Source organism: Haliotis rubra, unplaced genomic scaffold (genome assembly GCF_003918875.1).
Source record: "Haliotis rubra isolate DU_JTF1 unplaced genomic scaffold, ASM391887v1 Scf59, whole genome shotgun sequence".
NCBI lineage: Eukaryota > Metazoa > Mollusca > Gastropoda > Lepetellida > Haliotidae > Haliotis > Haliotis rubra.
This window is the reverse complement of record NW_025767290.1, coordinates 1,087,859-1,102,415: the sequence shown is the minus strand read 5'-3', so window position 1 is coordinate 1,102,415 and position 14,557 is coordinate 1,087,859. Positions and strand designations below refer to the sequence as shown.

General features: G+C 41.8%; 1 protein-coding gene across 1 annotated transcript; it reads right to left on the bottom strand.

Annotated features, from left to right (window-relative positions):
* Positions 1 to 437: 437 nt before the first annotated feature.
* LOC124255021 (pyrokinin-1 receptor-like) lies at positions 438 to 13,872 on the bottom strand. The gene is made up of 3 exons (XM_046688858.1): positions 12,967 to 13,872; positions 11,385 to 11,738; positions 438 to 703 (listed from the first exon to the last, which is right to left on the bottom strand). The coding sequence occupies exons 1-3, from the start codon at positions 13,811 to 13,813 to the stop codon at positions 438 to 440; spliced, it is 1,467 nt and encodes a 488-aa protein (XP_046544814.1). The 5' UTR covers positions 13,814 to 13,872.
* Positions 13,873 to 14,557: the final 685 nt, after the last annotated feature.

Below are 14,557 nucleotides of genomic sequence, written 5' to 3'. Positions count from 1 at the left end.
TCAAACGTATGCTATTTCAAAGTTCGTGTTCTAAATGTATTTCTGATTTATTGTCGTTTTCACATGCAACTGACAAGATTTTCAGAAATATATATTCCTATATATATCAATCTGCTCTTTCAAAGCAATTTCTTCAGAGGACAGCAACACTTTCGATTTTTATTCATGTTACATTTTAAATAAATTAATTCATTTACATTTCCGACATTCATTCCTCGTACAGTTTTAGTCAGTCCATAGGTCAGTCTTTATGCCACGGATTTTCTTACATAGTATAATTTTTTATTCAAATAACCAAATAAAAAACGAAGAGCATTGAAACTAAAGTACGAGATATTACATTACCTTCACAGAGGAACAAAACCAGCTCGGTGTCCGTTAGCGTCTTGCCTCCCCTATCTGTCCCTTTCACAACGACTTTGAAACACGAGACATATTCAGCATATAAGTTTTGGATGATGGTATCGACCATACTCACTGTATATGACGACGGAGGCGGAGTAGGTGACAGCGGCGGCGATCGTGGCGTAGAAGGTGACGGCGGCGATAGTGGCAGAGTTGGTGACGGTGGCGGCGATTGTGGCGATGTAGGTGATGGTGGCAGAGTTGGTGACGATAGCGATAGTAGCGGAGTCAGTGACTACGGCGATGGTTGAGAATATGGTGACAGAATGGAGTGGGTTACTCTCAGGTTGAACTCCTTCTGACACACGGCATGAGGTGCCATAGTATTCTTTCGATATAGATTTGGTTTGGTTGGATGTTGCTTAACACCGCACTCAGCGATATTTCAGCTATATGGCGGCATTCTGTAAATAATCGAGTCCGGACCAGACAGTCCAGTGATCAACAGCCTGAGCATCGATCTGCACAATTGGGAACCGATGACATGGGTCAACCAAGTCAGCGAGCCTGACCACCCGATCCCGTTAGTCGCCTCTTACGACAAGCATGGGTTGTTCAATATAGAGGTCTTGTTGATGGTGTTGGCAAGTAACAATGATTAATGTACCGGTAACATCGGAATAGGCTGAGTTAAGTAAGTGCTCATGTTGTTGTCGTAGTATTTAAATTACTGAGGTATTGGCAGTCCGCAGGTAGAACTCTGACAAATAATTATTCAGTGTTTGGCAGAACAGATTTTCATTACACAGTGCTTGTCAGAATAGATCTTCATTACTCAGTGCTTGTCAGAATAGATCTTCATTACTCAGTGCTTGTCAGAAGAGATCTTCATTACTCAGTGCTTGTCAGAAGAGATCTTCATTACTCAGTGCTTGTCAGAAGAGATCTTCATTTCTCAGTGCTTGTCAGAAGAGATCTTCATTAACCAGCGCTTTCGAGAATAGATCCCCATCACCCAGTGCTTGTCAGAATAGATCGCCATTATTTTGTGCTCTTAGAATAGATCAGAAGTAATCCCTACATAGCACTGTTTGTTAGAATAAATCCTAATTAGTCAGTGGTGTCAGAATATATTCCTTTTACTCAGCTTCGTGTTGTCTGAATATATCAACATTACCAAGTGTTTTCAGAACAGATCCCCATTACTCGGTGATGTAAGAATGGCATCCCCGTTTAGTATGTTTCATATATACATAACTTTTCGGAACGTGTTAGCAGACCTGATTCAACGTCTTGTGGTTGGGTTGTTACAAGGACTGGTTTATGTATGTGTCGTCATACGCTCACAGTGTGGGTCTGTGCTCATGCTCTTGACCGTTGGTTTGCCTGGTCCACGATCACAAAAGGGGCCGTTCATTATTTATGGCTATGTGTGTGTGTGTGTCTGTGTGTGTGTCTCTCTCTCTCTGTGTGTGTCTGTGTCTGTGTGTGTGTGTCTGTGATGATTTGTATGGAGAAGCATGTAGTCAAAGTCAAAAGTTGTTTATTGTATGAAAGGCCTCCGGCCCATATACATGAGAGTTACAGTGATAAAGGAATATTTTGGATATTTACATATATATTTAAGGGTATACAATTCTTTTTATAAGAAGATCTCTTTTTGTTAATGCATGCTTTATATACAAAGACAATTGAACAAGAATATTTTCATTATTAGTTTGTAACAAAGATATATATGCATAATGGTGTGGTATATATTTCTGTCTTAATTCCTGTCTTAATTTCTGTTTTGCTTAAATTAACCGCCAAATTCCATTCTTTAGTATAGCTTTCTAAGATATTTAATTGATTTTGTAAACCGACCACAGTATCCGACACTAAAATAACGTCGTCAGCAAAACGGAGCATTAGGACTGCTACAAGATCTGCGTACATTTGGATTCCATGTTTTCCACCTAAGTTGATATCGTGATATAATTCACTAATGAAGAAGGAAACTAGGAGTGGACTTAAGCAGCAACCTTGTCTTAAACCAAGTGAGGTGAGGTGAGGTGAAATTGGATTTAACGTCGTGCTTGAGAATATTTCGCTCATATGACGACGTGCATGCGTGTGTGTGTGTGTATGTGTGGCTGCTTGTACTAGCCCAGACTTAAGCTGGGTTTATAGTGCCAGCCCACTGAGATACCATGCCGCAGTGAAGCATGGATACCCCACTCACACACATTATACTTACTCCGAGCCGACCAGTCCTTGTTGTACCCATTAATGTCGAGCGCCAGGCAGGGACCAACAAGTACCATATTTTAACGTCTTTTGGTATGACGCGGTCGGGGATCGAACCCGCGACCTTCTGCTCTCCGGGCGGACGCTCTAACCACTACACCACGGAGGCGGTCCTTAAACCAAGTGGACAACAGAAAAGATCTGTAATCCCGGCTTTGCAACGCACACAAGATCGAACGTTAGAATACATTGATTTCAGAATGCTCACCATTTTCCCTTGTAAACCTGCCTTGCGTAAACACTGCCATAATTTAAAACGATTGACCGAATCGAATGCCTCTTTAATACTACAAATGCTATGTACAACTTATGTTTTCTTTTTGACAGTGATTTTTGGACTAGTGCATACAGAGTAAATATATGATCCGTGGTAGAATATCCCTTTCTAAATCCTGCCTGGGATTCAGGAATCTTATCACGCATATTCGCCCAGTTTGATAGTCTATTGTTCAATATCAAAGTAAATACTTTCCCCAAGATACTCTTTAATGATATACCCCGATAATTGTCTGGATCGTTTCTGTCCCCCTTTTTAGGAAGTGGAATTATTATAGAGCTTGACCAACTGCAGGGGACAATTCCATGTTCAAACAACTTATTGAAACATTTCGTAAGGAACGGCATAATTTCGAATTTAGAACACTTTATCATTTCTACTATGTTAACGTCAGGTCCAGCAGCCTTCCCATTTTTAAGATGATTGATCGCTTCTAATATTTCCTGTTCTGCAATAGGACTGTCTATAGTCATGTCTCGAACCGGTAAATACCGGTAAACCGGTTATATTGCGCAGCAATAGTTATTTGCATTACCAGTTCGGGAATTTAGATCACCACACAAAACAATATGTGAATCACTAAGTTCCGATTGTTTATCTAATAAAATTCCTTAAGTTTATCTGGACTACAATTAGTATCAACATGGTTGTAATAAGGAGAGGCTTCGGGTGGTATATATGTGCATATATCAAATTAACATGCTTATCAATAGCAAATAAATCTTTTGACATGTGTATACATATCAAATTGTCGATATCTGTAGTTATGAACTTACAAAACTTGCTAATAGACTGATGTATACGACCCGTGAAGATCCGGGGTAGAATAGGTCTTCAGCAACCCATGCTTGCCACAAAAGGCGACTATGCTTGTCGTAAAAGGCGACTAACGGGATCGGGTGGTCAGGCTCGCTGTCTTGGTTGACACATGTCATCGGTTCCCAATTGCGCAGATCGATGCTCATGCTGTTGATCACTGAATTGTCTGGTCCAGACTCGATTATTTACAGACGGCCGCCATATAGCTGGAATATTGCTGAGTGCGGCGTAAAACTGAACTCACTCACTCACACGCACACACCTCCCGAAAGTCTGCCATAATCAGACAGTTTCACAGCTGAGCTGGAAAAAAACTTTGTAATCAGACAACCAATTCATGTTGCAATTAGAGTCAACAAAGGTTTCGAGAAGGCAAATACTCTTAAATGTTCTAATATAATCTATAAAGTCATCATCTCCTGATTTATTACGAAGGCTGTTTATATTCCAATACAGAAATGAGAGAATTTCGTTGCGCAAGCGGTGTTCAGTGGGTGTAACGCCGGTGTCATTGTCAGCAGTACCCTGTGAGATACGACCCGGCCTCGGCCAGATTCCTACGGCAGGGTTGATTTCGACCTCGCTTGCCGTTTCCTTGTTTGGGTGAGAACTCTGGTATCCCGTACGTTGATGAATCCGGTAGCTCCACTGGTTGAACGAGGTACTGTCACCAGCTGGCCATCCTTGAAATAGCCGTACATGTTTGTCCCCTTCAAAGCCTGAAGTTGCTGACGTTGACGTGACGTTAGGTCACTCGAGATACCAAGTCCCAAGCACCTTATCGTCAGACAGGTGCAGCTTTACAATCATTGGACGAGGTTTGGTAGCATTAACCCGCTTAGCGCCAAGCCTATGTGCGTGGATAACGTCAGACGTTACTATGTGAATGACCCCCCCCCAAAAAAAAAAAATATATATATATATAGTAATATATTTACAAAGTAAGTGACCCCCTGCATGTCATGTACAAAATGAATGACCCCCCTCAACCCCTATAATTTTCAAACATAATTTTTGTATATTTTATAAGTACAAAGTACATGAGTACAAAATTGCTGACCCCCCTACCTCCCTAGAACAAAATGGGTGACCCCCCTAAAATCATCATCAACGTCATCATCACCATATCTCTCTCTCTCTTTCTCTCTCCCTCTCTCACACACACACACACACACACACCAGCAATAAATTATCAACGGTCCCTAAGCCAAATTATCGCTTACTGATGTGTAAGTGGCTTACTGTGGAGTAAGTGCTGTCTCAATAACGCGTTGGTCAGCAATATAACACCTGCTCACCTATGTCACTACGCCTGGGTATACTGAGCTAAGACCATGGCAGCCAGAGGCGCTTGGCCTTGCCAGGGATTTGACTCTATTTCCGTTTCCAAAAACCTGCAATAATTTGTGCATTTACCATTTTTTGGTAGTTATTTTCAATATTCCTTCTTTTCCCTAAACCGCCATGTGTTGATCAATCACCTTTCATCAAGAAAGGTCGCTTGGGTAGCCTAGTGGTTAGAGCGTTTGCTCGTCATGCCAAAAACTCGTCGGTGTTCGATTCCTCATGTGGGTACAATGTTTGAATCCTATTTCTAGTATCCTACACGTATTTTGCTGAAATATTGCTAAAAGCGGCGTAAAACCATACTCACTTACTCTTCAAGAAAGGTCAAGAAAATGTGAATCTCATAAAAGTCAATGGACGAGGAATCTACACTGCAATCACTACCCACCGCATTTACAATTACACACATATACACACAATTAGTTAACGTAATGTTAAAGGTACAAATAATTAGGGTCCAAGGCACATCTAAAGGTGAATATCCTATTTTAAATACCGCACTTGCCATGGTTCTAATGTTTTTACACGTTGTCGTTGATGTTATCGACGTATCCTTACTTTTCCTGACTTTGATGAGAGTTTAGTGAAAAAATAACCATTTCGCTAACACCGATAGATAATACTTGAAACCTGTCTATGTATGTACGACGGGAGAATGCCATATTTCTCAAGTGCATGCCTGAGTCTAAAAGACACCGTAGGTGGTCCGAAACCATATCATCTTAGATATTTCCTGCAACCTGGGCCAGATACTGTTTAAATTACATTAAAGTGTCCTCACTTTCAATCAAATAATTATCTTCCTTTTGCCAGCACGTGACAGAAACGCGCAAGGGAGTCGAGGCAATAAACCAGTTTTATGACAGCTCTGTAAGGAGTTTAGGAACATCTGAATGGCACTTCATTACGTTATTGCTTTCTGAACGCAGTGATGAGTTTCTGCTCACCTCTGATGTTATGAGGTAAATGTAAAATTGGGTGGTGTGGGATGTGAATGCTTTAACACATGTGCAAAACATTGTGGGTGAACAAGCTTAATTGATACTTGATACGTTTTTGATGTCCATATTGTACAAAATGTATCGAGGTTGATTCGTGAAAATATGACTGAAATTTTACTTGCAAAGCAATAATCACACCCGATCTTCATAAAACAGGGTTTATTGTTGTTAGCAGGTTCTTTGAAACGCATCTCACAGGAACGCCCTGCATCAGTCCGGCTGCAGATAACCGGTTACCTGTTATGCAAGAGGGTCAAAGATATGTATGCAATAATATATTTATTGCTTCCTTCATTGATGATGGCATGTCTCCCATATCTAAACCCAGGCTAACAACATCTAAACCCAGGCTAACAACATCTAAACCCGGGCTAACAACATCTAAACCCAGGCTAACAACATCTAAACCCAGGCTAACAACATCTAAACCCAGGCTAACAACATCTAAACCCAGGCTAACAACATCTAAACCCAGGCTAACAACATCTAAACCCAGGCTAACAACATCTAAACCCAGGCTAACAACATCTAAACCCAGGCTAACAACATCTAAACCCGGCTAACAACATCTAAACCCAGGCTAACATATAAAACCCAGGCTAACAACATCTAAACCCGGGCTAACAACATCTAAACCCAAACAACATCTAAACCCAGGCTAACAACATCTAAACCCAGGCTAACAACATCTAAACCCAGGCTAACAACATCTAAACCCAGGCTAACAACATCTAAACCCGGGCTAACAACATCTAAACCCGGGCTAACAACATCTAAACCCAGGCTAACAACATCTAAACCCAGGCTAACATCTAAACCCAGGCTAACAACATCTAAACCCGGGCTAACAACAGTTGGAACGTTAGTGTTCGACTTTTAGGGGCAACAGAGGAGCCCTGGAATGGAAAGACATTGATGGGAACGACATGCCCCTACACCTCTGGAATAAGGTCCTTATATTCCTTTCCAGGTCATTCTGTAATAGACCGCCTCCGTGGTGTAGAGGTTAGAGCGTACGCCCGGAGAGCGGAAGGTCGCAGGTTCGATCCCCGACCGCGTCATACCAAAAGACGTTAAAATATGGTACTTGTCGGTCCCTGCCTGCCGCTCAGCATTAATGGGTACAACAAGAACTGGTCGGCTCGGAGTCAGTATAATGTGTCTGAGTGGGGTATTCATGCTTCACTGCGGCATGGTATCTCAGTGGGCTAGCACTCTAAAACCAGCTTCAGTCTGGGCTAGTACAAGCAGCCGCACATACACATACACACGCATGCACGTCGTCATATGAGCGAAATATTCTCAAGGACGACGTTAAACCCAATTTCCCCTCACCTCACCTCACCTCACCTCACCTCATTCTGTAATATTATGATGGTCAGAACACAGTTGAGGTTTCTAGAGGTGTCTAAATATAGAGCAAGTCTAAATATAGCACACCACTGCTCCTAACTGCATCTACAGGTACACTGTATGGACGTTGAAACACTTACCTCATAACACTGTGTAAACCCATGGTTGTAATCAGGTGTTTGTTTCCGGTAACTCTTAATGTTGTTTGCTGTGTACGATCATCATTGTAACTATGATGTTTCTGTTATCCTCGTATACTTTCAATAATTATGTTTGAGATCCCATCTCCAATACACAGAATATCAATTGGTCAGTTCTTCAGGCAGTCCCTGTCTGATAGACGGAAGCAAGTCCGTCTTTAAGATGACCGAGTCTTTGAGAAAATCGTTATTCACTGAAACGAAGTAGTATTTATATTTAAACATCTAACTATTTGTTCAATGAATATCCTGAATTCGACTTGCCGAAAGGGTTGAACTGAATATTTAATGGTTGAACCTCATTTCAGTCAATTTGTATGGCAGGTATTGGTTCCATCAACTAATTCTGCACGTTGTCCTCACAGGCTGAAAATTACGGGTAAATTTCCCCATTAAGTAATCTCGGGTGTCACTCACTTTAGCTTGCACTGATTAAAAACGTTTTTCACGCGCAGTCATAACATACAAAATAGATCCATAATTACAAGCATCTTACCGACATCTGTTTCAGGCTAAATGTAATCATTAACATATTCGTAAAGTCCTACATCAGTCTCATATTAGTGTTATGACGAGATATCAAGAAAGATATTGTGTTTTGTCAATGTGTGCTTGGCTTGTGCAGCAAGACGTTTAACCATACGTTCCCACAACACAATCTGTTTACAATTACTCTTTATTTTCATGTGTTCTTAATAAACGAAAATCCGACAGTTAAGTAAGTCTTCTTTCTTTTGTATATGTACTAAATTGTATCTTCCTAAGGACTTATTTTCATCTGTTGTGTTATTTCAAATATTGCAAACGTTGGGCACATCAGCCCAAGGATTTTCCTTTGTTTCAGAACAATTACCTTAATTTTATTTTTCGTTAACCCCCCCCCCCATCCTGTGCAGTATTGTTTGTTGTGAACACGACATTAGCAGCCTTTGAACTCACGCAGAGCATAAAGATTAGTGGTGCTGTTACAAAGAACGATAGTGTATTTTGTGGAACCCCTATCCACATGTAAATAATTGCTTATCACTGTAAACCGATCTTTAAATATAGACGAATAATCAGGTCTTGTAATTAGGTTCTACTGAGTCATATTATTGGAAATAAAACATGGTTATATGTTCAGGTTTAAGGCTAATAAAGACTGATGTAATTTGGTCGTCCTGCTGGGAAGGACAGACAGTCTGTGTATTTCAAAGCATCGCAATTTTTATTGTTACCATGGTTGTAACAGTAATAGCATCATCTTGTGTTTGTAATTGGAACTGATCAAAGCAGATTTCTTAGCTTGTTTCCACTCCAACATGTTTAAAAATTGAATGCCGTCGATGATATTTATGTGGTATAAATATTTTCTTGTCTGGGATGGACAAAATGACAGTCCAAACCGCGAACGTAGGGTTGCGTTAAGTGCAAATGAAACAAAATTGAAGGCTTATCAATATCTTTCACTCATAACTGCTTCTTTTACGATCACATCTGAAGGAGGGCTGCTGTGCAGCGTCAGCCATAAATAAACGCTTACTTTTTTAAGCAAATTGTGTCAGTTTTAGGTGCTACAGGTGGGCTGGACATGCTTATTTGTTTGGCGGACACCAGTGTCATCACGTATTTTCAGTGATTTTCACCGTTATAACGCTGTTAACAGTAGTGACCGCATAATCAGATTTCGTTAGCTGGCATTCTGGCAGCTCCACACATCCAATTACCAGCACCGACCTTTGAAACTTCCAAAATGATGATGATGATGATGACTGACTGACTGAGTTTGGTTTTACGCCGCTTTGAGCAATATTCCAGCAACATCACGGCGGGGGACACCAGAAATGGGCTTCACACATTGTACCCATGTGGGATTTCGAACCCGGGTCTTCGGCGTGACGAGCCAACGCTTTAACCACTAGGCTACCCCACCGCCCACTGATGATGATGATGGTGATGATGATGATTAACGACAGAATCATATACTCACTTGCTTTTTCAACAACTTTTATTATGTATTTCTGAAAAATCAATGTTCGTTTTATCACTGACCGCGTACACAACTGACTGCTCGTGTTAAGTCGTGATGATTGTCGCTTAAACATAATCATGACGAACCGGGATTCGAAACCACAACCATGGTGTTTGTCCCGCGAACACCCGGCAACTTGGCACAGACACTCACACCGCAAAATTACATAAGCACACCGTTAAAAAAATGGATTTCGTACATTTATATGCGCGACCTTCACTTATCTCCTCTTGTCCGTTCAACTGTTTGTTTGTTGTTTAACGTGCACCCTGCAACACTCTTCCTGCATATCACGTCGGCCATTAAGTAATCGAGTCTGGACCAGACAATCCAGTGACGGACATCATTAGCATCGATATAAGTCTATGGGATACATCAACATACATCAACCAAGTCTTTGAGTTTGACCATCCAACCCCGCCGGTTACCTCTAACAATAGGCATGGGATGCTGAAGACCAATTCTTTGCATTGCACTCGACTGTTGAGAGTATAGAATACTCGTCCACTGACCAGCCATTAAAATCCTCAGACAGATACTAAATACCAAACTAACCGTTGTGATTCGTGAAGACGATGAGCCAGTTTGATTGTTTGGTAAGAATGGTTGGCAATGAGGCGCTGCAATTCGTTGAAGACACCGGTGAATGAAAGAGCAGGTTGTGTTTACTGACGCTTTTGAAACGTTTTCCCGTCATCTTTAATGTAGGTTTGAAGTACACAAAGGCACAGCTAGTGAATATTTACCCATGAAAACCCACGTTGACAAAGCAAGGATCATAATCGAATCAAGTTCGAACTAAGGACAACTCTGAGGTGTTTTCCCGTCATCCCGTAATGTAGGTTGGATGTACACAAAGGCACAGCTAGTGAATATTTACCCATGAAAACCCACGTTGACAAAGCAAGGATCATAATCGAATCAAGTTCGAACTAAGGACAACTCTGAGGTGTTTTCCCGTCATCCCGTAATGTAGGTTGGATGTACACAAAGGCACAGCTAGTGAATATTTACCCATGAAAACCCACGTTGACAAAGCAAGGATCATAATCGAATCAAGTTCGAACTAAGGACAACTCTGAGGTGTGACGCTCTAGGCCCTTGGTCACACGTTGATAATATTGGAAGGCACATGCTGGAAGCACCATGAATATATTCCACAATGCAACGGGGCATTGTTCATTCTGTGACATTCTGTGATGTAGTGAGACGTTTTTGACGTCACCGTCATTTAGTTAAGGTCATATTGGACCACCAGTTTGGCCCACTTTACAACAGGACAGACTGCATTCAGTGATATTCTGGAACTTTCTTGCACCTTCTGAGGCTTTTTCCGTGCATAATTTTGGTAGAGGCATGTTCAACTCATTAGGAATTCGGTTCATATTGCAATTGCACATTGATCATTCGGTGACATTCAGTGTGTTGTTAACTATTGTAGACTATTAGTTAGTGGCACTCTGAACCCACCAGTACAATTAGCCATATTGCAATGTGACATTTTGTGACGTGTTGTGTCGCTCACGACGTGTTTTGACGTTACCACTTAATCAGTAGCTGGAGACCTTCTTCACCTATCAGCAATGTAGTCCACATTGCAACATGGTACATTCATTCTGTGATATGCTGTGACCTTTTCTGATGCCCACGTTGATAAATTAGGTAGAGGCACTTTAGGTACATTTTCGATTAGATATCTGGTTTGGTCCACATTGCCATAGGACATGGTACATTCTGTGACGAACCACTAGACCCACAGCAGCGTGTTGCCGACCCACTGTCGACCGCTGTGCATATGGTATCCGAGCCGCTGTTTTTATGAACAAATTTGTAGGTATAGCTATTCCGGTTCCTGCTTCGTGGACTCCGACAACATGGGCAAAGTAGCGTTGATCTGAACGCCTGTCTGAACTTGAGGGACATGATGCTGTACAGGATGGGGTTGATGGTGGAGCTGATGTAGTAGAAGACGCCGGAGACGTGGTACAGACGTTCGTGTACGAGCAGGAGTTGGTGTGTCCAGCGTTCCACATACATGACGAGGAGGCGTTGGGAGTGGAAGGGGGCCCAGCAGACGAAGAAAGCCACGACTACTGTCACTGGAACAAGAACAAGAACATTGCTGGTGAGGGGAAGAACATTCACTTATGTAGTGGGGCGGTGGGGTAGCCTAATGGTTAAAGCGTCCACTCGTCACACTGAAGACTCGGGTTCGATTCCCCACATAGGTACAATGTGTGAAGCCCATTTAAGGTGTTCCCCGCCGTGATATTGCTAAAGCGGCGTAAAACCATACTCACTCACTTGCACCTGTGAGCGCGCGTGTGTGTGTGCGTGCATGCGTGTGTGTGTTGTCTTATCTTAGTTATGCCAAACGGTAAGGTAAGAACAAGTATAATCTTTTACCATCTTTTGGCATGGAGCGACTGGGAACTGAACAGACCTTCCGCTTTCGCATATACAAAGAATAAACTTTCAAAGCAGTGGAAATTTAACATCTGTTTATATATTTTTTATATGTCATATGGATGTTTATAAGCAGCCACAACGCAGTAAGTGAGGTCTTACCCCACTTTTACAATATCCCAGCAGTATGAGGCTGGAAGTAGGATAGCACCAAACGATGTGAAATATGCATTAACAACATATTATTCAACTGGTTTTCGAACATACTCAGACTTATTGACGCTTGTTGGCATGTCTGTGTCACAGAATGTGAATAAAAAGCTTCGTCTCACAGAATGTGAGTATAAGCTTGGTCTCACAGAAGTGAATAAATGCTTGCTCTTACAGGATGCGAATACAAGCTTGGTCTTACAGAATGTGAACACAAGCTTGGTCTTACATAATGTGAGTATAAGCTTGGTCTTACAGAATGTGAACACAAGCTTGCTCTTACAGAATGTGAACACAAGCTTGCTCTTACAGAATGTGAACACAAGCTTGGTCTTACATAATGTGAGTATAAGCTTGGTCTTACAGAATGTGAACACAAGCTTGCTCTTACAGAATGTGAACACAAGCTTGGTCTTACAGAATGTGAAGAAAAAGCTTGGTCTTGCAGGATGTGAATAAAAGCTTGGTCTTACAGAATGTGAATATAAAGCTTGGTCTTACAGATTGTAATATAAGAAAAGGCATTGTTGTAAAAGCTAGGCCTTGTTCTTTCTGAATGCATATGTGAACAAAAGCTTTAGCATAGAGTATGTGAATAAAAGCGTGAATTTACATAATATGGATAAAAGCTTGGTCTAACAGAATGTGAATAAACCTTGGTCCTACGGATTGTAATAAAAGCAAAGGCTTTGTAGAGCTGATGTGTCTTACCGAGCATCTTGAGGACCGACTGTCTGGCCCTGCTCTGCTGCTGTATCCGAATCTCTGCCCCAGAAGGCTGACTTTCCGTCGAGGAATCCGACCCAGTCCGGTTAAGTCCGGACTTCCGGATAGCAATAGCGATCAGGAAGTACAAGATGGACAACACTGTCATGGGGAACACAAAGAACAGGAAGGTGGACAACTGGAAGTAGATTCTGGCCTCTTCTTCATCCATCGTGTTACACTGGGCAGACTCCTCTATCCTCAGCGCGGAACCCTTCTGGTATCTGTACACAATCCCAAACTGTAATGATATTGGTATAGAACATACAGCCGATATTACCCATATGGCAGATATCACTCGTACAGCTCGTGGCAGGTTGGAGTTGCTGGGCATCCACATCGGATGACATATTGCCACGTACCTCTCAACGGTGAAGGCCGTGATGGTAAGGATGGACGCGTATGTTGACGCCTCCGCGGCAAAGAATCGGAACCTGCAGAAAGTCTCACCGAAGATGTATGGGTATTCCGACCAGAAGGAGTATGTTTCTTGGGGAAGCCCAAGGACTAACAACAAGAGGTCTGATACAGCGAGGTTGAACAGGTAATAGTTCGTGGCAGTGTGCATGTATTTGTTGCGTGCGATGACAATGCACGTGCACACGTTACCCCCAATACCCGTCACAAAGATGAGGGAATATACCACAGTCATAGGGATTACAGTGCTCAGAGCGCGCCGCTTGGGGCCGATCAAAAGGTCAAGGTCAACCGACGCCATGGTTATGTTCTTGAACTCTGATGAGCTCAAGGTTACATTCTTGCTGTCAGTCGCATTGAAAGCTTCTACTAACATTTTTGGAACTGGTCGTAGATATTGGACGGTAGGATATTGGATCGGTGAACACGGCTTGCTGGCTATTAGATCATCGGTTATCTCCCCTTCTCCACATCCCGTGGGTAAATTGCTGAAATTGAATTCAGAAATATATGACAAATTGAAATGAGGTAAACGTTTCTAAAAATTACAGACGGATTCTGCCCACATTCTTAATGCATTCCTTCAAATACAAATGAAGAATGTCTGTCTTCATCATACGGTGACATTCATTAGATAACCGCACGAAACATGCTATATGTAAAATTAATGTCAAATACCCTACTGTCAAATCACGGGGATATGTCCTTGGCTTTCAACACCTGTTCTGTTTATCCTCAAGGTGCGGTTAATATAATATACATGATTTTTTTAACATCTTAAAACGTCAATCCGCCCTCAGACAAATCATGATCTTCAAACCACATCCTGTTTGTACATTGTCAATCACATTAACCATCTAAAATATGTTCAAACCTACTTATAACGTCTTTTTAGGCAGCCTGCCTTCATTAAACTGTCACGTGTTTCATTTTCTATTCACATGAACACTGTTATTCTCATCCTTCGTGTACCTGAAGCGCGCTCTCACAGTGGTTGTGTGTTCACTGGGTTGAAGGGATGGTACTTAGGATACTTGTGAATATGCCTGTGCTCGATGGTAATGTCTCTTTGACGTACATTGCCGTCGTATTTACTAAAAATATTACGTGCTTACTCCCT